General features: G+C 44.7%; 1 protein-coding gene and 1 long non-coding RNA gene across 2 annotated transcripts; both read left to right on the top strand.

The window, feature by feature from the left end:
- The first annotated feature begins 325 nt into the window (after positions 1-325).
- On the top strand, positions 326-20,379 carry SNCG (synuclein gamma). Its single transcript, XM_075758768.1, has 7 exons — positions 326-431; positions 3,374-3,504; positions 3,796-4,923; positions 10,025-10,066; positions 10,974-11,101; positions 18,757-18,843; positions 19,984-20,379. Exons 3-7 carry the CDS (start codon positions 4,401-4,403, stop codon positions 20,002-20,004), a joined length of 801 nt encoding a protein of 266 aa, XP_075614883.1. The 5' UTR covers positions 326-431; positions 3,374-3,504; positions 3,796-4,400; the 3' UTR covers positions 20,005-20,379.
- An 834-nt stretch (positions 20,380-21,213) lies between these two features.
- On the top strand, positions 21,214-26,991 carry LOC142602504 (uncharacterized). Its single transcript, XR_012836247.1, has 3 exons — positions 21,214-21,249; positions 24,725-24,860; positions 26,858-26,991. It is a non-coding gene; the product is annotated as an uncharacterized LOC142602504 (long non-coding RNA).
- The last annotated feature ends 767 nt before the right edge of the window (positions 26,992-27,758 follow it).

The following is a 27,758-nucleotide window of genomic DNA, read 5'->3' as shown; positions in this document are numbered from 1 at the left end:
AGAGTCAGAGCCCTGCAGCTACATTTCGATAAGAGATGGGTGGCCGCACAGTGAACAGTGCCAAACAATACGCTTGATCAATGGCTTGTATGTACTTGGGAAGCAAACACACTGGCTATTCCACTCGGTTTCTCTCTGGAGAAAGAGCCCTTAGAAATTAAATTTTCAATTAATAGAGTCCATTTTTTGTTTGGTTTGTATCTTCCCAGATTCACTGCCTGCTCCACAATGCTCTTAAATCTATATTACAGCCTTAAATTCAGCATCTGAATATTTGAAAGGGGAAAAAAAAAGAAAGCCTTGGAAAAAATGTTTGAAAAGCTGGAATTATTTTAATAAGCATCTGTTCCTTTAGATTCATATATTCCAGTTCCAAATCTCTGAAGCAGACTGAATAACTGAAAGGATTTTACGTCTGGGAAGATGAATAGGTCAGTTTTGTTGATAGCTGCACAGCAAGGGGATAACTTCTCATTAGGCATTGGTTTTCAGATCTGGAAAACGCTGTCTCATTCCCTGCCCGCTGCCGATGCACACACGTGCCTGTGCAGGAGTTCTAGGGAAGGGGAGCATGGGGAGAGGAGTGTTGGGAGAGAAGCTGCTGGACTAGGAAGCGATTCCTTTCAGTGGTCTGTCCTTCAGAGGAGGAAGATGAATTCTTGCTGACTATATTTTTATTAGTTTGCTCAAATGCTATCAATGGCATTCGACAGCAGAGATCAGTCACTGAAGACTGCTGTACTGGCAGCACTCTGCTCGCTCTGTGTGCCTTAAAAATGGCTTGTCCATCAGCCTTCGCTGGCTGGCAGAGGAAATTGCTCATTAACTATGCAAGCATACATGCAGGGATTCAAGTCCTAAACTGTTTGCCAAGAGGATGTCAGACAGAACTGCTTGTTTTCGTTAGGGCATGAAAATGAATGATCTGAGACAGTTCTCTTTTCAGCATTTTGAAGTTTTCATAAATGGAGAGAGAGAGGGAGAATTTCTGTTTATATAGAGCAAGGTTTGATCCTGTTACTGTCAATATTATTCTCATACAAAAACGTCCCGAACAAAGGATATTTACCAGCCACAAAAGCAGTCTGCCTTTCCTTTCCTTACCTGTCTTTCACATCATACACCATTTATATACTTCAATAGAATATGACCAAATCCCACTCCTTTCATCCAGCAAGATGACTTTGTCAGCTGTTAGTCTCCAGCGTAAGTTCATCGTTAAAGGACAAGGCTAAGGTTTTGTATGCAGAGTAACTAGCAACTGGAAAAATTAAAGAGGGTAGAGACACAAATTAAATAAAGTCCGGGTTTAATCTGTTGCAGACACAAAGAAAAAATCAGGCTGTAGAGGACAGAGAATCTTGGTTTCTGCTTTGCGTTCTCTTTCCTTTGCGTCTGTGCTTTGGGAATAGGTAGACTTGAGTACGACTTCTCTTGCTCATATTCCAGAATTACTGGCAGGCATTGCACCAGCCTGTTTCCAGATATTAGCCATCAACACCCAGAGAGAGGTTTAGGCACATGGGAGATGAAGAACTGCACCTTTCAGAGACTCTCCGGAAACTACGGTGCTATGCAGCAAGAGAATCATGGAATCACAGAATGGTTTGGGTTGGAAGGGACCTCAAAGATCATCCAGTTCCATCCCCTTGCCATGGGCAGGGACACCCTCCACTAGACCACGTTGCCCAAAGCCCCATCCAGCCTGGCCTTGAACACTTCCAGGGAGACTCAGTGGACAAGCCTGAGCAGCCAGAATTCAGACTTTAAATGAGCACCATTGAATGGTTTGTCTTGGCACAAATCAAGACCAGGCTTTCTTTTGGTATTACGCAGATCAGCTGAATGTTTGTGAGATACAAATTTGTTTACAAAGTAATATGAATTAAACTCAATTAAAAAAAATGGGAACTTAATGTCTAGCTTAACTGGCTTCTCACCAGTGTACCAAGGTAGATAATAGAGAAAAAGACGTTGCTGCCAGGTGAGATGGGAACTTTGGTTCTCTGAATTGCCCGTTGGAGGAGCTTCTCTTTAGCTGCTGATTATGTTATCTAATACAAGGGGAAAATTGTTTTTCAGGCACAAAGTTGAGATCCTAGCAAAATCTGAAAGCCACAGTTGGCTTACATTGACTCCTGTTGTTAGGTTCACCGGAGGCAGGATTGGCAACAAATCAGGATTGAATCCTCTGCTCAGAATAGAAATAGGGTACCGCAGTTGCCATGGGGTGGCAAACGTTCAGGAGCCGCTGTCGATGCTTGCCCTATATAGATCACCTACGATGTTTGTCCTGAGTCCAGAGCTTTCCTAAAAGGGTTTCAAGGTAAAACAATGCCTGTGCAAACTGCCTGCTGCCTTGGGAGTGATCCAATGGCATTTAAATGCCTCTTGTGAGCTTTTTCTGAAGGTCATCGGGAGAGGAGAACGCAGGAAAGGAGTATCCCGCTCAAGTACCAGCTAATTCAATCTGATGATGATTCATGTTTCATATCCCAGGATGGCTTGATATTTCATGTATTTTTTACCTTTTATAGCAATGCAAAATATGTAGAATTCAGTTGGACAAATCACAATGACAGAACAATAGCTTAACAAAATCAAAATACATGTCTCAGCTTTATCGGGCTAGGTGCTCTCTTGAACATACCAGTAAAACCCGTAAGCCTGGGAAGCTCTGTGCTCTGCTTTAACGCTCTTTGAAAGCCTAGTGAAAGAGTACATGGGTCCTGTGGCAATTCCCAAAGACGGTAAATTCACTCTTTACCAAACACAGTAAAAACAAGGCTCCTGCCCCGTGCCTAATGAAATCAATGGGGATCTTGCGACTGACTCCAAGTGCAGCTAGATTAAACCACTGGTTGTATGATGCAATAAGATGCAGATATCTCTAACTTAAGAATGTCCTAGGAGCAGAAACAAGCACCAGATGTCCACTTTGGGTAGTGGTCAGTCAGCCACCTAAAGGAAATTTTGAAAGATGGCAAGAAAACCTTTTTTCACTCCTTGTTGCAGCAGTCTAGGACAGACAGTAAGAGCTCTTAGAATAATTGGTATGTTGTGATGGCCTTCACCTGAATCTTGCACTTTTTTTCTTAATTAACAATTGATAAATTTATTAGTCTGATCTGTCAGAGGTTTGATGCTTTACATTCAAATGGAAATTTTTTCTTCATTTATAAGTAAGGAAAAGATTAAGAAATCTATATGATATTTTTCAACAGTCTTTCAATTGTTTTAGTATGGAGTAAAAAAACACTCTCAAAACCTAAAGAAATATTCTTCTGCATAGTAAGAACTATGTTTGCGTACTTATCTGCATGTATGTACAGACATGCCATTTTTTATTCAGACTTTTTTCTTTTCTGTGTAGTCATTCCCCATTAGGCCCTTCCAGGCTGATAACTTGTGGCAACAGTGGCTTACGGACGGCTTCATGATGTTACTATGTGCTACCCTCCCGTAACGCAGTTAAACCTCTGAATTTCATATTCTGTTTGCATGGTAAGGAAAAGCAGCCAAAGCCGGTCAGGGTTTGTGCTCAGAGTCCGATGTTGCATGGTTTCCGTAGTTCCAGATATGGAACCATTAAATAATAATAAAAAAAATAAATAATCACCTTGTTGTACCAGCAGTTGCTTTCACAGGTGCTTGCACTGAATTTCAGTTTATTAGTGGGAGAATAGCTGATTTGAGCCACTTGGAATCTACTTCAGAAAACAATTTAGCTGGAGTTTAAGCACATTAGGATATCCAACTGTGATTAATGCATGTACGTTTTGGTATTTTTCCTAGCGAGGCCTTGAGGCTGGTTGGATCCTCTGTGCAAACTGTAAGATCTCCCCAGTCGGTTCTCCACTGGATGATTTTCTCTCCCCGCTGTGCTCTGCAGCACAGACCTCCGACGTGAGCGATGGCGTCAGTGTAAAACATCATCTCACTCTGCAGTGGCCGAGCAGAGCTCTGTCTACAGCAACTCGGAGAAACAAATAGGAAACAGGATTTCCCCCAACAGGTATCTGATTTTTCAGAAATGAGCTGTTGTAGCGGGATGTACAGCCAAGCAAAAACCATAATTTATACTAAATGCCTTCAGAAATTACAAACATGGCAAGTGGGACTTTCAGCCCCCTTCACTTGAGCACCAAGCTTTAGCTGGTTCCCCTTTTCTCTCAGCATTTACTAGAAATAACATTCTTGTTACCATTTTGTGCAGGGTGGATTCTGGTAACTGCCAGACCAAGAAACCTGACCCTGTTTGTTTGCTATAAACGCTACCAGCTTTACATGCTCTCCACCCTCTGGGAACCCAGGAAAGCTAGTGTTTGCCTCCTGCTGCAGCCTCAGGGAGATGCCCTTTCAGGAACTCAGCTCTTTAGATAAAAAGTCTTCCTCCTCACATGAGAGCATCCTTGAGTGAGAGCATTGCAGCATATTTTAAAAGCTTTATCTGTCTGGAAATTTTCCAGATGGTCCCTTACCCACCAATGTCGTCGTCCTCCTCCTCTCCCCCTCCCTTCTTAAATCTTCCCAAGCAGATCCATATCATTAATATTTCAGTATCAGCTGTTTGCAGGCATTGGCTACACTGCAGCGCACTTCATCAACAAGAGACAGCAAGGGCTGCGAGGTTTGCCACACTGCCTTCGTCCACCGGAGGAGTAAGAGCAAAGGCAGAGACTGGCAGAGAAACCGAGCATCCGCCGAGGGTCAGGCTGCATATTGCAGTCCCGGGCTTGAGGTGCTTTTTGCTGCTGTCCCTCACTCAGATCGTCCAGGTAATACCCTCGCAAGCAACAAGGATGGATGTCTTTAAGAAAGGTTTCTCTATTGCTAAAGAAGGTGTGGTGGCTGCTGCAGAAAAGACCAAGCAGGGAGTGACGGAGGCTGCAGAGAAGACTAAAGAAGGGGTGATGTATGTGGGTAAGAGAGAACTATTTTCAATCTGTATTTGAGCATGAACTGCTGCATAGGTCATCTCTGAGAAAGTCTGAGGAAATTATATTGTGGCTAAAGCTTGGAAGTGAACAGCAGGAGGTCGGGATAACATCCTCAGCTCAGTAAGCCTGGGGTGCCACATCCTCCTTGTGCCTCAGTTTCCCCAACTGCAATTTAGGCTTAGAAATGACCGTTACTTCAGGGGAGGCAGAACTAGTGCAATGTGAAGGAGCAGATGCCCAGGTGGAAGGTTTCTGTTATGACTGTTCACTGATTGTTTGCGGGGTGAGTCACTCACTCTCCAACCATCCGAGCACTGCTGATCTCCACCTCACCTCCACGCTGCAAGAGACATGCTGAGGAGGTCCCCGAGAGGGGCCAGCAGTGTTATTGGGTGGGGATTGCAGGATGCATCTGTTTCCCCACCGCACATACCATTTTATCCTGAAATCCTTCTCTTGTTCACCGACCTGTTTCGTTCCCTTGCACACATTAATCTTGCTGTACAAGAGACTCCCAGTTCACTTTGCCCAAAGGATAGGATCTGGAAATCAGCATGTCTGATGTCCTGCTAGAGACCTCTCTCAGTTAATGTGCTGCTTCAGAAACCTCCCCTTCAAGGTCACCTTTGAAACCCGCTATCTCCCCTATCTAGTGCATATAATTATATGGCTGGATGGTCAGATATTCCAGGAATTATAAAATTTACGCAGTCTTATGTTCCCAAGACTGATTACCTTGGTGCTGATTGCTGCACCTCACACAGCTTTTTATGTTTGCTAGATGTGAGAGAGAGGGGTTTGGTTTTTTTAGTAGGAAAGTTTACGTGCAGGCTCTTCCTGCTGTCGTGCTGCAACATCCACAGCTCTATGTAGTTACTATATTTAAAACAGCTATATTAACAATAGCTACAGGTATATATTTGTACATTACAAATTAAATACAAATTTTCTGTGTAGCGGATCTGGGAATGTCTTCATCCCAAAATTTTCAACACAACTATTGGCATGCTGTAAATGAACATATGTAACAGTTCGCATTTCAGTTTGAAGCTGACTTGCAAGAAAAAAGGTAAACAGCATCCCTGTAAATAATTAAACTAACCACAGTAACTGAAACACCAGCCTGTGAAACATCACGTCTAGGTGTCAAATTGTGGCATCCCTACTGCTCCGGCTGCTTCCTGATTTGATCAATGTCGGCAAGGATTATTCCAAATTTTTATACGTAATTCCTCACATCTCTGTTCAGTCATGTTGTACATATCCATGTGTACATCTCCATACTGAGACCTGGTTTTCATTTTTGTACAACTATGAGGTACAGAGTCTGCTTATGAGATTCTAACCTTTTCAATAAAGTTTTCTAAAAGCCTTCTTAAAACCTAAATTTCTGAATAAGGATCAAATAAGGATCAAGGTGAAGATGAAGTGCTTTCTCCTTTTGTTTTTTTGTTTTGATTTGTTGCATTTTTTGATATACCACCGGTTCCTGCCCTGTCATGCACTGGGTAGTGCTTTGCCTTGGGGCTGGTTCCATTCCTGTTGCACGCTGGGGAGTGCTCAGCCCTTTGGGGAATATTCAGTCTTTCGGAGGCAGGAAAAGTAAAGGCCGGATGCTGATTAGCTCAGAGAATTTATTTTTAAAAAAGCAGAGAAGGTGGAGGCCAGGTATATGGAATGATTAGTATTTTGTATGTGCTGCCTTTTCTCACTGTGTGCTGCGTGACGGGTTAATCAGAGACCTGAACTGTTCCTTCCCTGCTCCTTCCTTTGCAGAGCCCTATCCTAGCAGCTTGGTCTGGAGTGTTAGGCGATGCAACCTGAATTTTTGGATGCTAGGAGAAAATAATACTTGTATAAAAGCTTGAGGGTCTTTTCAGAAATTCAGGAAAGGGGGGAAAAACCCCAATGCCTAGGGTGGAAGAAGTGTATCCTTGACTTTTATTCAGGTTTGTTAACTCATCGCTGACTCTCTAAGGAGGATTCCAGCCGTCTGGGCACAACCACCACATCTGGTGAGTCACTTGCTGCTGCCACCCCAGGAGAAAAAAAACAGCGCTCATTCAGAGGCACCTGCCTGGAGCGGACATTGTCACCAGGGCTCTGCGGCCACCTCGTTTCTCCTCCCCAAGCCACGCAGGTTCAGTTCCCACAACCCTTGCCAGAGCCCGAGGTGCCTCCCTCCCGTGCTAGCACCGCAATGCGGTTCATAGCTGGTTAGAGATGCTGCCATCGCCGGGGGAGTCACAACTGTGGGGTGCTCCTGCCCACCACATGGCTTGCTGAACGTGTAGGGGAGAGAAGTAAAATCACTGTCTGCTTATTGCTTAGTAAAATCACTGTCTGCTCTCCAAATTGCAACAGCCACTGTGTACACTGAAGTGGTTGTCAGTTCTTGCACAGTTAATCCAGAATTTGATTCAATGGGCTGTCTTTTTATTTGGTTTAAATAGGGCGATAAGTGATGCTGAAGCTAATTAATGAAGTTAATGCAAAGCTGCATCAGAGTATTGAGTATAAGGTCATTAGTACTGTTTAATACTACAATTCAGGAAGCCTCAACAGAGAATACACTTCTAGTTTTCCAGACCAGCTTTTGATCATGCATGTCGCAGAAAGCCCCAATGCACCAAGCTCTACTTAAAGTGGCTCCAGCACGAACTCCTGCAGGACTTAAAACACATCATAATATCCTTTTCTACTAAAAACCTTTTCCCACTGCACAGCGCTCCACCATCTCGGTCGCACCCTTGCGATTCCAAAGCTCTTACAGATGACTCACAGCACTCAGAAGAGGTAGAATGCATGAACTTTTAATTCTGTGTACACAAGCTGCAGGCAAGGACTAATGAGCGAAATGAGATTGAGCATCAGGTGATTGCTTTCTGATCCAACAGATGCGGGTTGCTGGCAAGGGTATACGCCGGAAGGTCAGATTTCATGTGATGCGTAATGGATGCTGAGCCTGAGTCATTGGGTGTGGTCGGGAGATGACGGGGTTAGGAAGATGAGGCGAGCTCTCCCCAAGATGCGGTGGTGGCACTTCCCGCTGCCATTGCTTCTGTTGTGAAATGCATTCAGCTATTTTTCTTCTACCTGCGTTCCTCCTTTCTGGAATTATTTTCCATCACAAAATACGGCACCCACCCACTCCCCCCAGCAAAAGAACTGAGCCCAGATAGTGATCTTAAATCAAAAGTCTGGTAAAAAAATTCCACTGAAATACAGCTCTTGTCTCACTAAGCATGTTTACCACAAAACTGAAATGTATGCAAGGCTAGTACAGCAAATTATATACTTTGCTTACCGAACAACTGCTCTTTGACCAAAAAACAGCAAGGAAGAGCTAAGCTTGAACATCTGTGTCTGATGTAAGATCATCTTGTATGTCAAATCAATACCGTGGCAGTCTTTTATTGGAACGGTGCTGGGAGAGAAACTGAAGCAGGGTGGCGACTGAAAGGAACTGCGTGCGTTCGGCCCGTTCAGGAGCTCACGTTCATGGCTTGGCACTTGCATCTGCTCTGCTCACTGCTGTGCTTCTGTGCACATTGTTTTATCATGCACGTCGTTATTAAATCCAGTTTACAGCAATGCACACGCGCCATATGCATCATTAGGAATTGCAGTTTACAGCAGTAACAAGTATAAAGTACAAAGATTTCATCTCTTTGGTTTTAACACGGTTTGGGAGAGTGGAGTGAAACGTTGGGGGCGTGTTGTAGTAGAAGAGCTTTCTTCTGCCCCAGGCAACCATTGCCACCACCAAAATAACTCGACAATTGAGAATTGCATTCAATAATGCGTAACGTGTATCAGGCAGAACAGCGCTGGGCTGGATCGGTTGTTATCGGGGCACTGCACCTGTTTTGCTTCTCAGGCCGGTACTGAGACCGAGGTGCGGTTTGTAGCTGATTTCTCCCACCACACCCGTGGATGCCCCAGTACCTCTGGAGTTAAAGATCTGCCCGGCACTCTATTTCTGTCATTTTGACAGTTGCCCATAACAATCCTTTTGTTGTATCAGTATGGGAAACTTGAAAAGAGCCTGTATAGGCGCAGATGATTTACAAACTACAGTAAAGTGGGGCCAGTGAAGCCTTTTGGCACATGTTTATTTAACTTCCAACAGAGATAAATTTGATCCTTTATTTTTGTAATGTGAAGAAGCATCTAGTTACTGTGGGAGCTGCCCGTCTACTGTATGATTGAACATACGTGCTGCAGTATACGAATAGAAGGGATGTATAGCAGGTCAGTTCAAGCTTGGTGGAAAACTGCAGAGGTTAATTATTCCTTAAGGGCTACTTGTGTTGCAAACTGAATGCCCTCACATCCTGTTAGTTTTTCTGCCTTGAGAACAGCGAGATAAATTACAATGTAAGCATACATATGGTGTACTTTCGTAATTTGAGATAAAACCTTCTGCATTCAGCGTATTGCTGTGAGCAGGCACTTACAGCCTAGGCTGTGGCACCGAAATGGGAACCTAGTAAGTAGGTGTGTAGTGAGTGAGTGGTTGTTCTGTAAATTCAGCCTCAAGTTTCTTCAGAGTCTTTATTAGAGGTATAGAATGAAGCTTTAAATGACCACTGCAGCCAAGTATCCTGCTGAAAGGCAGGAGAGAGTCACGGGTGTGAATCCTTGTTTTGAAAGACTGAAGTAGATGAGATTTTACCAGGTGACTTAATATACATTCATTTTTTTACAATTAGCTTAACATTGATTTACCTCCACTCGACTGGTTGGTTTTTTGTATGTTTTTTTTATTTATTTTGGAAATATTCCAGGGACAATTTTTCATACTTCAGCATAGTATTATCAAGATTTTTCAGATCTAGGCATCTCCAGACAATTTGCGGTTGAAGTTATCCAACTCCTGACACAAAGGTACTCATTGACTTTATTGGGGAAGGAAGCTGGTCGCTTCTGCTGGCTGTGTGAACGGCTCATGTCTTAGCAGGAGGCACCAGCAGCACCACGGCTCCCCAGTGTGCCTCCTAAGAACAAAAAGCCGTCCATGTCCAGAAACCAGGAGGTTCTTCACCAGGTAGCACTGATGAATCGTGTGTTTCCTTTCACAGGTACCAAAACCAAGGAAGGTGTAGTGCAAAGTGTGACCTCAGGTAAGGGCACAGTCCCGAGAGGGATGTGGAAATCTGTGATGTGTTGCTGGACCTCATGATAAGGCCATCATTCCTGCCAAATGGAAAGGCTCTGGGGGACACCACTGGTCTGCGTGACCTTCCATTTGATGAATGGAGGATGCTTGCCAGGAGCGACAGTTCAGGGTCTAGCATTTGCAGTCCACGTGGATGGGAGAAAATATTTAATCAGTAAAGCAGGTCAAAAAAAAAATCTAACAACTGTCACTTGGCAAACTCAGATGATTCACAGCCATTTAGACATTTCACAATGTCAAGAGTTCTGCCCAGCATGCTGAGAGGATTTACTTACATCGGGTCCTGTTGGGCCAAAACTGTGGTCTTTGGGAGACTCCTGTCAGGCAGTCACAGAGTCAGGGACCCTAAGGGATCCTTCTAGGTATCCCAAGCTCCAAGGCAGGGCAGACATCTGAACTGCCTTGAAGAGAGATTTATGGATCCTTTCCCTAGAGAATTTCATGACTGAATTACTCTTTTTATTTTTTTTTTTTATTCTCCCCCCTACCCAGGTTTATTAAATCAAACAGAAGTTACCTGGAGAGAGGTCATACACAGTCTGCAAGGCAAAATACCTTATTTGTACAATTGTCTCTTAGTATCTTACAGTGATTTTTTCGTTCTCCAATTGCCCACAAAGACTGACAGGCTGCAATGCTGCTCTCTGAGCAGCATTTTGAGTCAGACAAAACCCTCATATACATGATCTAAATTCAGATGTGATCTCATATAAAAAAATCCACATAAGGACTGTACCAGGGCTGATTTTTTCTCTTACCTTGACGCAATCATTTGCGATCGGTCCCAGTGGATTTGGCAGCTTTTTGGCAGCGCCTACCTCATTGACTTTCTGCTTTTGTTGAAATCCCAGTTGCTGAGAAGACCAAAGAGCAGGCCAATGTGGTGGGAGAAGCAGTAGTAGCCAGCGTGAACACAGTGGCAAACAAGACTGTAGAAGGAGCAGAGACCATCGTGGCCACTACAGGAGTTGTAAAAAAGGTATGTTTGCTTCTTCAGTAATGTGTAGGACAGAAGAATTGTCTTTGGATTACACTTAAAATATCTGCAAACGTTTACGGTTGATGGTTTTACCTATTTGATGAGAGGCTTTCTGCAGTATCTGCTCTTATAGAATGCTTAATATTATTGTATAATACTTTATATATAATCACAGAATTGTTTAGTTTGGAAGGGACCTCTTGAGATCATCTGGTCCGACCCCCTTAGGGTCAAAGACAGCAGGTTGCTCAGGACTCTGTCTGGTTGGGTTTTGAACATCTCCACGGCTGGAGACTCCACAACCTCTCTGGGAAACCTGTGCCAGCATTTGACCGCCCTCACAGGAAAAAAATATGTGTTTTCTTGTGTTTGGATGGACACGTTAATCAATTTGTGCCCATTGTCCCATGTCCCATCAGTGGGCACTGCTGGCAAGAGTCCGGCTCCCTGTTTTCTTACGAATGTAGAAAAGCATTTTTTCCAGGGACTCGAGTAGAATTGCGGCCAGGCCGCCATGAGCATCTGGCCGGAGTCAGAGCTCCGGGCCGTGCTGGGTGTGAAGGCGGAGGGGCTCAGCGCTTGCCCTCGCACCCGGCGTCAGCGTGCGGCCCCGGCAGCTCTGCAGGCAGCAGAGGGCAGCAGCAATTCAGGCAAAGCCCATCCCAGCAGAGAGCCTGGCCCTCCTGCTCTGCTTTGTGCTGGTTTTGACAACAACCAAGCTCTTGTTGATGAAGGCCACGTGACCCAAATTGTGCACGGATTAAGCCAGATTCAGACAAGGTGTCTCCTGTCCTCCAGCCTCTTTTGACAAACAAGGTTGCTTCAAGTGAGGGGATTAAGGGGCATGTGAAGGAGCAGAACAGCTCCCTAGATGAAGCCAAAATTGATCATTAGAGAAGATGCTTTCACCGGGTGGTAACAAGCAGCAACCATTTTTACAGTACATGAGGCTAATATTTGGCAGCTCTTTGGTAAGCCCGGCTGCGTGTCCCCTCCTCACAGGGCTGTGGTCAATAGCATTGATAGCGACATGAGCTAGATGAGTCACAACAAACCCAAGCCCAGAATCAAAGCAAAGCAAGGCTGGCCAAAATTATTTTAATTGTTCAGACAGTTGGCTGATGAATTTCCTGACCTGCACGTAAATACATTGTGATGTGAAACAAAACTTCTACACACCATATAATCCAGAGAGAATAGCCTAACAAAAGAGGAGAACAGCAGCTATGAGTGACGCAGAATGTCCTCCTGAAAGCATGTGAAAAGGGCAGATACAGAAGTTCTGCTAAGCCCTTGGGATAAGATTAATCTCTCGTCCCAGAAAACAGCAGTTAGGCTGCAGGAATGCAACCAGTGATTCCTAATTCCATAAGGCCAGACTACTCCCTCTTACCTTTTGACTGACCAGGCTCGGCGTGCTTGACCCAGGAGAGCTAGGAATTTGCTGATGGTAGGAATCTGTCCTGCAGATACCTAACTGTCTCACCTTCTGGCCAGGAGTGAGCAGCAGCAATCCTCTTCCCCTTTTGTCCTAAGTGAGAGCCCCCCTCAAAGACTGACAAGCTATAACTTACAGGTGATAATTTCAGAGCTCAAACCAGTCGATGTTATCTGTTTCCATCCTTGTGCAGGTAGTCCCTTAGAAAATCAGCGATTCCTTCACCCTCGTGATGGTTCAGGATGATGCAGACTGCAGGCAATATACTAAAGCCATGAGTTTTCCAGAGGGTTAAGGAATTAAGCATCTGAACTGTCATTCTGGTGTCTTCTGTCAATGTCCACCTGCTTAGAGTTAAGATGGGCATTGATTAAGAAGAAAAAAAAGTGGGATGTGTAACATGCCGAAGGGCAAACTAAATGAGGGAGCCAGGAAACTGCTTTGGATATAATATCATGGTGTCACGCCAAATAGCAGAGGTAGGCAGCAGAATGAAAGCAGGAGGAGAAAAGCAAGGCAAAAGGAGTCATAGGAGAAAGAAATTCAGCAAAGGTGTTTGTTTCCGTGAGAGAGGGGTCATCTACTCTACTGATTTAGTTCAGCTTAGTTTAGGAGTGCAAATCTTGTAGTCATCCTCACTCACCATACTTCAGTTACATCCGCTAGACACCTTTTGGATAGCAGTGACGTGGAAGATTGAGCACCATACGCACACTGAGTGCATCCCAAGTGCTAATGGTTAATGGCCATGGGGCCAGAGCTGCCCCAGTGGGAAACCTCTGAAAGGAGTCGAGGGGTTGTGCTGGGCTCTGGGCACCAGCTGTTTTCTCTCCAGGTCTGCTCCTATTGTGCTGCACAATTTGCTAACGGAAATACAGCCAGCGGCTGCCCGGAGCAGCGCTGGGCACTGTAACGCATTTGAGACCCCCACTGGAGATACACTAAGGAGAGTGATAAGATATAGCAGTTAGATGTTTAAAAAAATTAATACCTACTGTTAAAGCCTTGCAATCCTGAAATTATAGACAAGTGTTCCAGCCCCTGAAGTTTGAGAGAACTTTTGCTTCCAGTCCTGAGATTGTTCATGCTCCATCCAGTCCTCCTCCTTTCTAATTGCAAAGAGCAGTTGCTAATGTATTATTTATGTTTTCAACTATCTCCAGTGTTGTTCCCTGCTGACTTTAGAGAGGGGTTGGTTAAAGCACCAGGGGATCTGGGTGAATGCATGGTGAGGACTGAGCAGCGCTGCAGGATGACCTGAATCTGGGGAGACGAGTGGCCTAGAAGGCATGTCCCCAGCTCAGCGTTCCCAATATTAATATCAATTATGGAGAGCTCGTTGACATTTAATCTGTGCACTTGACAGCTGGGATCAGTGACAGACACATACTAGCAAGGAGTGGGAAACTCTAAGGATTCTGGATTAAGATTTGCTCAGGGCAGCAGCCACAGGGTGGTTGAGCTATGTGGGCATATCAGATGGCAACTTTGGCCATGGGGAGTGTGTCATGTTGGAAGAATTCAGCTCTTTGAGGAGCACAGCAGGCACTGAAATGTGGACACACATGGGGCGGTTGGCAGCCTGCCTTGGAGCCGGGCAGAAGGAAATGGGGCTGCAGTAACTCTACGCCTACGGAGGGATGCCAAGCGCCAGACAAGAGCAACCTCGAGTAGCGTTGGCATTGCCTCGTAGGGCTTTGGCACAGTCCTGGTCACTAACTGACTACAAGAAAGTATTGACTGTTTTGGAGGACTGTTTTAAGTATTAAGTAAAAAATATCTAAGTTATAAAACTATAAACCCTTCACAATTTTTCTGATATGCAAAGGAATGACACCCATCAATAATGTGTTTTGTCTGTGGCTCTGCACCCATCCCAGTCGCTGGGGTGGACATTAAGGGATTTCAGTGAGATAACCACCCACTAAATATCCCTGTCTTAGAAGAGGATTAATTCTTTGTCTGCATGACACAGCGCAAAGTTTGCTGCATTGCAGACACCATGTGGTTGGGAACAAACGCGTGTACGTACACACACACACCCCCCTCACAAAATGTCCCTCGGGGACTGGAGGAATTTCCCCAGTAGCTGATGCTTCCCTACACCTTCCACCTAGATCTTCCCTTTAGATCTATTTGCTCTGTCAGTTTTTATATGGTTTAGTTGTCAGTTCGCTGCTCTGTCATTTTGAATTGGGTTTGATCTTTTTATTTTATTCCACTCCATTAATTATTTGAGCAGTTGTCAGTTATGTGCAACCACCGGGCATGTTCGTTGGATCACATCGTTTCTCTCTGTTTGATCTAGCGCACGTGTACCATACCCGTACCGCAGCTTATCGCTTTCATAACCACTGCACATTTTGAATACAAACGGTTGACGTTCATGGCCTTAATTCTCTTCACTTAAACCCTGCAATGCCACTGACACTAAGACAGTCGCACCGAGGCAATTAGAAGCAGAAACTGATGAGTGACCTCCCTGTTTAAGTTAGTTTGGGCAGGGTGAGTGCCACTAGGAGAGAGCAACCAAGGGCATCTGAGAGGCCACTGAGAGCAGAGCTGCTAAGTAGGAGGAGCAGGGAAAGCAGCAGCCAAACTACGTTGCAATTAAGTAGAATAAATAGTCAAAACTCTTCCCTTTTGTATTCAAGCTTCATTGTACTTCGCTGATGCAGTGATGCATCCCCGTGGTATCCTTCAGCGTCCCATGGAGCAGGGGAGACAGACTGCAAAAGTAGCGTGGGGTGGGGTACTCTGCCTGCAGGCACTGTTTCTGTGCTTCCCTCTCAGCCTCGTTAGTGCATCCAGGTGTACATTTTTCATGGGCAGAATAGTTGGGTTAGGGGCGCTGGTGAAGCCTTAAAGTCTATGAGACTGTGTGTGTGCTGCATGGCTAAAGGCTGTGCCCCAGTAATCCTGTGGGATAATAATGTAAACATTATTAAATATGTATTATTTGTATAAGCAGCCCCAGAAAACCCTGAGAGAGTCTGGCTGTGAGCTGGATGAAAACAGATCTACCCCAGGAGCTCACCTGGATTTGTAGGGTAAGACAGGAACCCTGTGTGCCCAACTGTCTGTCCTGTCAGTGGGTCCACTCACTTCAATCACGGGTTGACCTCCTAGTCAGAGCTGTCAGCATCACTCTGAGCACATTCCGCCCAAAAGCCATCCAGGACAGCCCGTCCATAGGACCCGTCAGGCTGCCTGAGGGATTACAAGGGAGTGGTGTGGGGATACAGCCAAGTAGCATTGCTTTTCCTCCAACGCCCAAGGTCAAGAGCACTACAGGAGGCTGAACGTTTCTCCACCTTTATGCGATCCATGTCCCATTGTGGGCTGTTAAATTTGTAGCAGTTGCCAGTGAACCTCTCTGCTTTTATAGCCTTAGAATAGTAATAATAAAAAAAGAAAACCTTCTTCCCCCTGAATTTGTTGAGATTTTGATGAGTAATGTTCCAGCATCCAGCATTTAGACTCTGCATGCTTTCTCTGTTAGATAAGGTTGTTTATCTCAGAATTTGCGGAGATGGCAAAAAAACCCCACTGGCCTATACATAATATGGATAAAAATATAAATTCCATTTCATGTATGGACTCAGCCAGTGAAATGTACAGCACGGTCACTGAGCTGAAAAAGGGAATTTCATAGAACCCGTGAAACAGAGAAATCTGAAGAATTAAATTGTAGTTAATTTTTTTTTTTTCCAAAATCTATGGACTTTCAAAATCTGTTTTTTAAAAACATATTAAAATATATGAACCCTGAAGCCTATAATAAATGGCAAATCCTAGTTGGTTGAGTTTTCCATTAAGTGATACCTGAACATGTAACTATGTTTCATAACCTCAGAGAAAGATTGTATTTTATATATATAAACCTTCTATAGTATATATATTCTGTATACAAATATATTTATATACGTATAAAATATTTAAAAATTTGTGTGGTATTCCTGTAATGAATTCTAAGGTCTTGTTTCACTTGACTATTATGTTAAGCTACTTCATTTTTCTCTCTTTTCTAGCCAAAAAGATTCAACCTTCTCCCCCCCCAAAAAAATAGAAGAAAACAGCCCATAACACACTAAATCCTTTTTTTTTTCTCCCCATTTTAAATACTTTTTCTAAGACAAAACAATTTGAGAGGGAAAAAAATCCGCTTGCCATTTAAGAATAGGAGGAGCACTACTAATTGCTTCAAGGTTGCAACATGTCTTTCCCTTAGAACATTTTGTGCCTTTTAATGAGGAGATGAACACTGAAAGGCATGGCTAAGTTCTTGGTGTCCTCTACTGAAGCTGGATTTTCACCGTTGCTCTCTTGCCTGCATCACGCTGTGACTCGCTGTTACAGCTGGGGTTGGTACCCAGGAATTTCTGGCTCTTCATCCCAAGTGAAGCCCCTTACACCACATGGTTCTCCTCTATATATTGTTTTCCTGACTAGTCACTGAAATCCCCAGCCAGCTGACGCCCAGCTGAAGAATGCAGCCCTTCCTCATCTCACGCTCGCTATTCTGGGCAGGGTGGGAAGCGCGTGAGAAAAAGGCTGTGAGGCGACGTCCCTAACACGGCCTGACACCTCTTCATCCTGTGATTGTGCTGGTTCCTCCACTACAGTTTAGAAACGCTCTCCAGAAACATGGTTGCTTCCCTTTCTAAAAATAGATGGATGAGTCACTTTTATCCTTCTGGAGCAGAGTCTTGGCAAAAAGTACAATTTAAGGCATGTAATAAGCAGCACAACAGCCGAACGGGGATTCTTCAGCCCACCCATCGCTCTCAGATGCGATATCCTAAGGAAGGCATCCCCTTTTCCGTGGCTGTTTCCACCTCTGCCAGAGCTGAGCTCCCTGCCCGCAGGAAGCGTAGGTGGTCGTGCCCTGTAGAAAGATGGGGTGTACTGCACTTGTCCCTGTGTTCCTGTCAGCTGTCCCCCAGTTTTCCTGGGGCAGCTCAGCGCCTCGGGCCGTTGCCTTTGTTCCACCTTCACAATTTCTCACGGCAGCTGGTAACCCCACCTGCAAAAGAGCTATGAACCTCTGCCTTGTCATTGGCTTGCATCACAGGAATCTCGTTTCTTTTATTTCCACCTAACAGCCAGAAAAACTGCTTGTAAAGCTTTAAAATACAATTTGAGGCTGTTTACGTGCTTTGACCTAATGTGCGCTGTTAAGTTGTAGGGTGTAGTCCTTCTTATATGGTCCTACATGCACGTAAAGTGTTTTAAAGCCTCATGCTTCCAAAATCCTGAAATTCAAATGATATGTCTCCCTTCTGTGCAAAGTTGACTTTTCCTTTAGGTAATATACGTCTGTCAGGTTCCTTCCCTGGTGACTCTGACTTCATATGGGAAAAGACAGTGAAAATTTAGGGATGGTGCTGGGCACACGTGCTCAGAGGAAACAAAGAAGCATTGTAATTTTAGCAGAGTTCCCTGGTGATTTGGGGCTGGACTATAGAGGTCCTGCTATTTCTGCTTCCTCCTGTTCTTGCCGGCTGATTCCACAAAGGTGAATTTCTGGTTTCTCTCCATCCCCTGTGCACATCCAGTATGTTCAGGATTTTTGTCTCCCCCTTCCCATGTGAAAAAATCATGTGTAAAGTAATTGCCTAGTAATAATACATCTTTTCTCTCTTTCTTTGAATAGGAAGGTAGCTGAAAGATGTGGGGACGTAGCTAAAAGAGCCCAAAGTGTTGATGAAAATGCTTGGACTTCAAACACGAAGGAAAGCTTTTCATTTGGCAATGATATTTTATCTGAGGCATGACGTTAATGCCATCACAATACTGCTGTATCTGAAATTAGTATTAGTCTATGCAATGAGTGGTTAGGGAAAGGCTAGGCGTAATCTTTCTTACTCCAGGTAAATTTATTTGTTCCTCCCCAATTTCTTCATATTGAGGGAGCCAAAACTCTGGTCTTGATGACAGGAAATAAAACTTCAGAAAAAGAACTGATTTTCTGTATGAAAAAGACCCTAAACCAAGCTGTAAGAAATTTAATTACTTTTTCATAGACATCTGCTCTAACGAGCTGCACAAAAAATTGATTTTGCGCAATGTTTGCCGTCTATTAAACCTGGTATTTTATTTGCCTGTGTAACACTCAAACCCATTTCACACAGACTGCTCAAATAGTCTGTCTAAGATTAGGGTGATGACTCTGCGTGTGGCATTAAGGACAAACGTCTCTCTTGTGACTTGGCAGGAGGACCTGGCAGCGCCGCAGCTGCCCGAGCAGCCGGGGGTGGCGGGAGAGGGGGCCCCGGCAGCAAGCACAGGCGGCGGCGGAGAGGTAAGGTGATGCCACGGTCCTGACTTCCCCGGGGTCCCTGGGGTCTCCAGACCGCACGTGGGCTTTTTCTGGGTGACTGGTTTTCCCCGGGACAATCTCCCCTTTGCTTTCTGTGGTTACGGCTCTGCCGCGCACGGAGCCCATCGATATTCCCACTTTCCTGAGTTATTTGACAAAATTGAGCATTTTGGTTCTCGCTTTTGCCACTTCCTTTTTTGGGACAAAGAATTTGCCGTGAGTGACACATTGTGCAGATTGTAAACTGCTGTCTGATTTGGGCTGATTTTGGGGTGTAAATGCACGTATAATAGTTAATGCTTTGCTATGGTTTCATCATCACACGGAATAACTTCTTCCTGGTTGTAGCCATGCTTTAGAAGAGCTTTAGATAACGGGTTAGATTTTTCTATAGATCTTTCGAGGACAGGTTAGATTTTTCTATAAGTTCTTTTAATTTTTGATCTATTCTACCTGCACTGTCCTTTTGTCCTGGGTCAAATGTCAGCCTCTGGGCCAGTTTCAGCTCTTGAACGAGGGAGGACGACCTCTTATTGTTCAGCATGGATGCTTTAAATGGTCAGACACTTTTTGTGTGGTATTTCCTTTACATTTTCAGTCCTAAGGCCTTTGGCTGCCCATTCCACAAGCCCCGCAGTATTGTCTGCACCCAACCTCCCCATTTTTCAGCTTCCCCGAAGCTCAGACTGTTTTCACGGTGCGTGAAGCTCCCAAAAGTCTCAGCTTGCGCCTACCACCTTCTGCCAGCCATCGCCCTCCTGGTGCCGGTCCCAAAAATGAACCCTGCTAATCCGACTCACTTCATGGCTGCACAAGTGCTAACGTCGGGCTGCATGTCGGAGCGGGAGGCAGACCTGGCAGCGGAAAGCACAGACCTCAACCACAAGTGAAGTCACATCCTCGTTTTCCCCGGAGGTCTGACTTACGGCGGGAGTCTGTCTGGCTCCCAGAAGGAAGGGATAATTCCTTTATTTTCTGCACCACATACGGTCCTTTTTGTTATGCAGTTGTTTATGGGGTTTTTATGTGGTGACTACCAGCATTGATGTTTCTCCTAATTTTATTTATATATGTTTTCCACTGGAAATATTTAACTATTTTCCTGTCTTACTTCTCTCACAGGGTGAAAATGAAGGCAACTAATCAACTTAGGGACTTCTAGCTCAAGAGAGAGCATTCCAAGAGCATACATGGAACTATTAGCTGACACTACAACAGGAAAATCCCGCTCTCCATAGCCTAACTACATTCAGCTCTGTAGTCTTTCACTTGCCTCATAAACCAATCGTGCAATATGTGTGAGCCAGACCCCTCTGATTGTAAGTAAAGTGCAGCCGTGCACCGGGGTGCGTGTCTCCCTCCCCACCTCCCTCCTGGCTTCCTGACCCGTTCGCTTTGCGCGTTCTGGTCGGACTCACTGAGCTGTGTCTTGCGTCCATCTGCACTGGCACTTGGGATCTCTAGGTATCGTGGAAATATTCTTTTTTTTTTTTTTTTTTTAACTAATAAAAGAAGTGTTTGAACACGTTTTTTGTTTTGTCAGTTTCATGTGCATATTTTAGACGTTGATCCTTCCAAACCGATGAACTCTTCCTGTAAAGGTGTGATGTTAAAATACAAGGATCTCAGGACTGTAGGGGCCTTAGATCGTGATGTAAAAGACAGGGAATAATGAAAATTGTATTTCTGAAGTCAATAGCCTAGGTAGGCCAGCTTTCTGTCTCTCAGGGCTGAAAAACAGAGGTTTCACTTTTTAAATATTTCCCCATGTTCAAGAGACAGTGCATGGGGGAAATTGGGGAAAAAAAAGGAGGCTTTCTGAAGGAACATGAAAGTCACTTTGAGCTCAGTTTGCATTTGTTCTTTGCTGTTTATTCTGCTTACACCCGAGCTTGAAAATTCTATCCTGACAACTTCTAGGTGTAACGAACGGCTAGAAGGTAATTAAAGAAACATGATGGGCACTGACCTGTTAGATCAGAGCTCCGTTAGTGCTGGCGGGGACAGGCAGGATTCCTGTGAAATGCATGAGTCTGATAACAGGTGCCAAAGGAAAATTACTGGTGCAAGGCAAACACTGGGACTGGTACCAGTTACAGCAGTCGGTCAGGTCTGCAGATAAGCTGCTGAGTGAGAGCAGTAGAGACCTTCCGTGTTCACAAACGTAGGGAATGGGAAAATGTTGCTACAAGCTCATTGCTGTAAATAATGAAGGATGAGTCTAAAGCGTGTCAGTAAATATAGATCTAAAAATGGGGTCTTTTATTCACCTACAGGCAGAGCACCCACAAATCCATGAGAAGCCAGTGTAAACTGTAGAGATTTAAGCCACTTCAAAATCAGACCGTTAATCTTCATTAAGCTGCATAATGATGATGACTACAAAAGGTATTACAAGCGAGACTTGCTGTAGCATGGAAGGATCCATCACGTGTAATACCAGCCTCTCACACATTAACAATGCACGTAAAGCTTTGCCTTGCAGAGACCACAGGATTTCTATCCAAGTGGATGTTTGATCTCGACAAGGAATGGGAACAAAAGAGCCCTAGCAGAGATAACAAGGCCCCTCAAAGGAAGTTATATCCCCTACGTGCATGCTCTTTTCTGGTGTCCTGCAAAACATCTGCAGAAATTGCCAATTAAACAGAATAACTAAAACTGAGGCCAAGGTAAGAGGGCATAAAGGGCCACGATACTCACACCCAGCAGCAGGAGGCTGGACTCTATTCTTAGTCCTCGCTAGAGAGAGACAGGGAAAAAACCCTCTGCTCCAAAGCTTTGCTTTATGAGGATACAAAATAAATGTTCTGCCAGGCAGGGGGAAAGAGGGGAGGCGAGAGCCTCACTAGCTACAGCCCACGTGGGAGGCAGAGCAGGTATCGGCTGGGCCAGGCTGTAACTCCACGCAAGGAGTAAGCTGCTCCCTGAACGCCCGTCTCTCAGGCAGGCTTCGCCCCTGGTTCAAAAGGACTTAAACCAGGAGAGAATGATAATTGCCGAGCTAAGAGTGCAGGCACGCTGCTCTGTGGTACTGAGCTGCGTAGCTCCTTAGGAGAGAGGCTTGCAGCACTCCACATCGATATGCTGTCCTATAGCATCTTCTTTGATGCAGGAAGGAACAGATTTAACTGGTATTTGCACACCTATATCTAGAACCATGAGTGTAAAACACTGCTCAACTATTGCCTAACATGGGCACCAAGAGTGTCTGAATGCTTCCTAAAGATCTGCGTCTGCACCTGCCTGCTGCTCACCTCACTGAGAGCTCTAGTCCCGTTGCAGTCAGAGCTGGGAGGAGTGTTTATGCGTGTTGCAGAAGGCAATCACAAGCCTTAGAGACAGAAATCAGGACACGTGGTTTCCTCCCACGTGAGCATCCTGCATCAGTGAGGGGGAACAGGGTAGTGCTGTGCCTGTGCAATGGCTCCGTGAGCCTCGGTTTCCTCTTCTTGCTTCCCCAGACCGGCCAAAAGAACCAAAAGATTATCTATTAATTATTCAAAGATTATCTATTAATTATTTAATTAAACTTCGCTGTACATCTGGGTTCGCTGCGTTGAAAAGAAGTCTGTACTTTTAATGAGTATTCAGACAAGCATAACGAGAGGTGATGGAAGGAAACTGAAAAATGAACAAGTGGAGGAGATGCATCAGAAAACATCCTGCAGCAGAAGGTGCTTTCACACGGGAGATGCCTGGAGTCTCCCTGCCCCAGTAAAAGCTGATGGAGGCAAACACTAGGAAAATAATTTTTTGCTAACAGGTCATGGTCTGGGCAATCAAGAGTTTCTTTTACACATCTCACCCTGTGAATTATTTAAGTGGACCTTGTCTGTGTGATACCTCTCTCGTAGAGGCTGTTAATTTAATCCCACTGCACTCAGTGCCCAGCGCGGCAGGGCCGCAGTCCGTCCCCGATGACGTGACTCCGGGTGCTCACGCTCACACCTCCGTGGTGATCCAACGAGCCAGGAACAGCCACTGCCAAGTGTTGCCTCAACTTTACCTTACAAATGACCAGCAAAATGCTGATTTTTTTTTTCCCCCCCTTGTAACAGCAAAACTTACTTACCATGTAAAACTGCAGTTAAGCTTTAAGTGATTTGTTCGGATGCAGTTCATAGCCTTTGAGAGCTCCCCCACAATTACATTTTAGCCAAGGGCATGCAGGGCTTGATTCTTCAGAGATGTTTGTCTGGGCTGCAGATGAGAAAGCAGTGGCACTCTCCACAATATCTCAGTGTGCATTCCACTAATTTAAATGTAAATCAGGTAATAATACACTTCCTAAAATCCCACTGCATCTGAAAGTCGTATTTTTCATGTCTATGTCATGCATGCCCTAAAACTGAACTCAAAGAGCACCCAATTATAAGCTGAAGGGCTAGGGTTTTTTAATACTGTTCTCCATAAAGGATACGCAATCACACATTCTCACCATTTTGAGACTTTTTTTCTATATTGAAATGTAGCTTATTTTAACTGTTTCATAAATGCATTGAAACCCTACCAAATCACAAGAAGATACTGCATACTGTTAATAGCGTATCAGAAGAAACTCAGGTTAAAAGCTTTCTAGACGTCAGCTAAAACCCCTGCCTGCACAACTTCGCACAGGTCTGTTCGCAGTGCAAAGTTTCTCTGTCGAGCTTTGGCACTGCTTTTTTTTTTTTTTTTCGGGTGGATTCCAGGGTGGGAAGGAAGCGTGCTCGGTAGCTCTGCTTCTCCACCTTTCCTCTCCCACTGAGCCCCAGGTGGGGTGGGCAGCACGGCCGCGTGCCAGTGGGGTAGAGCCACGGCACTTCTTCTTCAGTGCGCCTAGAAAGAGATCCACAGCCCTCCCGTAGTCCTCGCCCTCGGCTTACCTCCCACCTCCCATCCTCGGCTTTCCTAGCCACTCCTGGGATAGGACTAGTTATTTCTTTCCCTAGCCCTGTGCCAGATGTTGAAGTGGTGGTCAAGCCTTTCTCATCTTTTTACCCCTTCTGATTTAAAGCCCAGACAATTTGTTTTTTCTTTCCTAATACTCAAGCTGCAGGATATCATGAGACTACAAAAATCCCAGTCTTTAAGCATGGTTTTAGTCTTCAGTGCTCCAGAAGATGGCAGAAACTGGGCACTTCACTTAGACGTTGCCTGAAGATTGAGAAACCAGAAGGTAAAGAAATCTATATGTACTGGCCTTACTTTGATCTCATGCTTTGAAGCAGAGCTGGCTAATGATTTCTGAATAATGTTGCCACCCAAGTAAATGAAGAATCAGTTAGACCTACTTTTCTCCCAGAAATATATTCCTGTATTTGAACTGAAGGGCTAATTTAGCTTCATTAGAACAGCTTTAGTTCGATCCTCTTTTTATCAGCAAAAAATTCTGTTTCTCAAAACAGTTATACTTCTTGATGTAAACATCACATCCCTTCCGCAGGCTCTTTTAGCACCTGAGGGTGTTGAACACCGCACACTTCATTAATTTCGGGAATGGTCTGTGTAAAACTCTTCAGCCCTGATACTTCATTGGATTTTTAAAAAAGGGTAAAATTATAATTGAACAAAACACATCAATTTAAACACTTCCCATATAATTAACTCCATCTGCCCATTTTCATGTGTAAAACATGAGCTCTAGCTCTGATCAATTACCTCTTGTCTTCATCAGGTAATAAAAACAGGAGGGTTCCTGTTACTGATATAGAAGAGGTGAGAAAGGGAAGGAAACCGGAACAATTTCTAATTTCCCTGCAGTGCCTCAGATTTAGCTTTCAGAGTGACTCACAGCTGCTCGGGGCACGTCTTTAGGGTTGTGAACCAGCTCCAGAGTGAGCTGTGGGTCATGGAGCCCTCCTAACAATTAAGAAATCAGTTTTGGGGTTTTGCCCCCAAACAGAAACAACCTACTGCTCACAGGCAACAGACCGAGAAGGGGCAGAATATGGAGAAAAATCCCAAGGAACCAGGCACGGGAGAAGCGTGTCAGTGAGACAAGTTACCCGTCAGAGGTGAGCAGACAGCGCTGCTGGGGGTGGTGACACTTTTTCACATCTCAGTTCTGGCCAAACAACTTCAGTGACATGCCCTGGCATTACCAGGAGGAGTAACTTTTGCAATAGCCTGACATTTCACGAGCACCATGGCGTACGGCTCTGCCTGCAGACCACGGTACCCGCCCCAGCTGGCGTTAGCCAGGATTTCTGTCTGCAGTCTCAGCAGATACCGAGAGCTGAATGGAGCAAAATCCACCTGTAGGCAGTCTGAGTAGACTTTAGGGCACACCGAATGATGCAAAGACCAGGAAACCCATTCAGAAACAGGTAATGCCCAGGAGGAACAGGAGCAGAAACTGCAGATGTACTTAGGGGCTGGAGCGTTGGGTCAATACCGTGGAGATGTCAGGAGACAAAGAGCACACAGGCTGGAGTGTTTCGGCGTTTAGCTTTCAAAATACTTTATAATACCGCACTCCACCCCTAGCTTTTCTCGTCGTGAGACAGCATAGTTGAGAACTGAACAATCCCACAATAGTTGCCAGCAGGTCCATCAAGTGATGGCTGGATCTTCTCTGGCAGCGGTGACGGGCTATCGAAAAGCATACAAAAGAGTCAAAGCAAAGACAGGGATTCATGAGGAGGAAAAGTTATTGAAAACGCTCCTTTTTTCACCCAGATGTTCAGGATAGCGGAAACACAGCATTTCAGACGATTGCACATTTGAAAGTTGAGTTTCTTGAGAAGGTAGCCATTGGTTTCCCAGGGCAGCCACAAGTGCGTGGAGCTCCCGCTGCAGTCACGGGAAGGGCTGATGCCCAGCTGGGGCATCCAGCTCGTCATGAGCTCCAACACTTCCCAAGACACTTGTAAGAGACCCATGGAATCCCATCACAAATACCTAGTGTCAGGAGATATCCGCAGTGACATGTAAGTCAGATGACCTATAGCCTGAACCAGGACAGCAATTAATTTAAAGCCATATAATTAGTTCGCTTAGTTCATTGATCTGTAATCAGAAATCAGTTACTATTTTATTTTTACTATTTCTTGAACAGTCTGTCTCAGGAAAAGCTTTCAACAGTTTCTCTTGTGCTATTATTCTCTTTAGAGGCCAAGAGAAGGTTAAATTCTTTTGAGAAATATGTTTCTTACAAAATCCAGGTATAGATCCAATCTACATTAGTAGTTTCAATATTCATAACAGAACAAAATGAAAACTCAGGGATAAATTGCTGTCAATTTCTGAGCAGATGAAACTCAAATCCTCATTTTTGCTCAGGTCAATAATCCTTTTTATATCTGAGCACTCTATATCTAATATCGGTTCAAAATGCTTCATGTTAGCTTTAGAAGAGTAATGTTAACTCACAAAGTGAATAAAGACGATGCAATACATTCCATTAATTTTCTGATGTGGTTTTGTAACTCTGTGAGCCACCTGATGCACAGACCATTTGTCCCATCATATGGGATAAATACATACTATACCAAAGGTCCCTTTTCCCTCTACTCAGGGCTGCATTATAATGATCGCACCGTGTCAGGTTGCCAGGCAAGTGTAATTTGCTTTCTTTGCTTTTTTTTTTTTTTTCCTTCTCTCCTTGGAATCAGGATAATGATATTAATGCTAAGGATAAGATTACATTAGATGAGGCGTCATGCTGCTATGCTGACAGTGGTGTGGGTTTTACTCACAAATTCGTGCTACTTAATGTTTTGATCAGGAGGTAAAGCAAGGTAAAGTGGCACGGATCTGACACCCATATTGAGTCCAAAGTGCCGAACAAAGCTTTCCACTTGGAAGAATAATAGTAAATATATTAGAATAATAGTAAATAATAGTAGAATGGGGTAATCTAGGCAGCTGTCAGAGCAGAATTAGAGCGCAATATTTACCAGAACTGCTCAGGAGTCCCTGAAATCTTGCTATAATGCGGTGCATGTTTAATACTCGGTGTAAGCGTGCATCAGTTTTAAATGTTGTCCCAACCTCCCGTTCCCCCTTTCAGGCAGGGTACCCCAGCCAGCGTCAGCGGGGCCCCGGAGCTGGAAATCCAGCAGCAGCAAAGAGCCGGGAGGGCAGCTGGAAGGTATTTGGTGCCGGAGGCTGGGCATGTCCTCCTTCGGGCCGTGAGGAGCTGCCTGGCGGGTGCTGGAGAGCCGCCTCCTTGCTCTCACGAGCGCTCTGCACAAAGTTATCAAGGCGGCAGCAATCTGGCTAAGGGGGCTGAGAACGGCTGAAATCCGCCTGTTTGTTATGGGTTTGTTGTTGCTAGGTTCCCGGGTTTGGGCAAGAAAGATAAGTAGGTCTATGTTAGTGGTTTTGTCCAAAAAATGCCAGGAGCCCCAAAATATTGGGTGCCTTTCATCCGACATTTTCCAAATCCAGGTAAGAAAATTGTTCAGAAAAACAAATCAGCAAGGAATTGAAAAAGATGCCTGAGGTGAATATATAATTAAAATGCTAATTGACCTGTCGAGGGGGAAAGAGAATTGCTGTTTGAAATAATAAATGAGCGGTGCCAGCGGTGCGAAAGTTGGAAAGGGCTCTCTGAAATGACAGGCTGAATAGGAGCGGCAGAGGAATGCATTTAACCTTGTTTTCTGCTGCTCTTCCTCACTTGGGTACTAATGAGGTACTAAACTTATGAGCACTGGCACTTCCCACCCTAGTTTACTCACGGCATCTTGTTCTCGTGCCCATTTCTCAACAAAAAAAGCTTTCCTCAAGAAGATGAATATGGGTATGAGTGTGACCATCTGAACCGAGATGCTTTGTACGCTGGAAGATGGCGATGAGGAATCCGAGCCCCACAAAGCCGACGAGACCTTTGGCCCCCGACTCTGCCAATAGTTTATTTGCACAAAGTTTCCTTGTACTGGGGATTGGTGGCAGAAAACATAAATTCT

This window comes from Balearica regulorum, chromosome 7 (assembly GCF_011004875.1).
Source record: "Balearica regulorum gibbericeps isolate bBalReg1 chromosome 7, bBalReg1.pri, whole genome shotgun sequence".
NCBI classification, from domain to species: Eukaryota; Metazoa; Chordata; class Aves; order Gruiformes; family Gruidae; genus Balearica; species Balearica regulorum.
The sequence above is the reverse complement of the archived record's forward strand: the minus strand, read 5'-3'. Positions and strand labels throughout refer to the sequence as shown.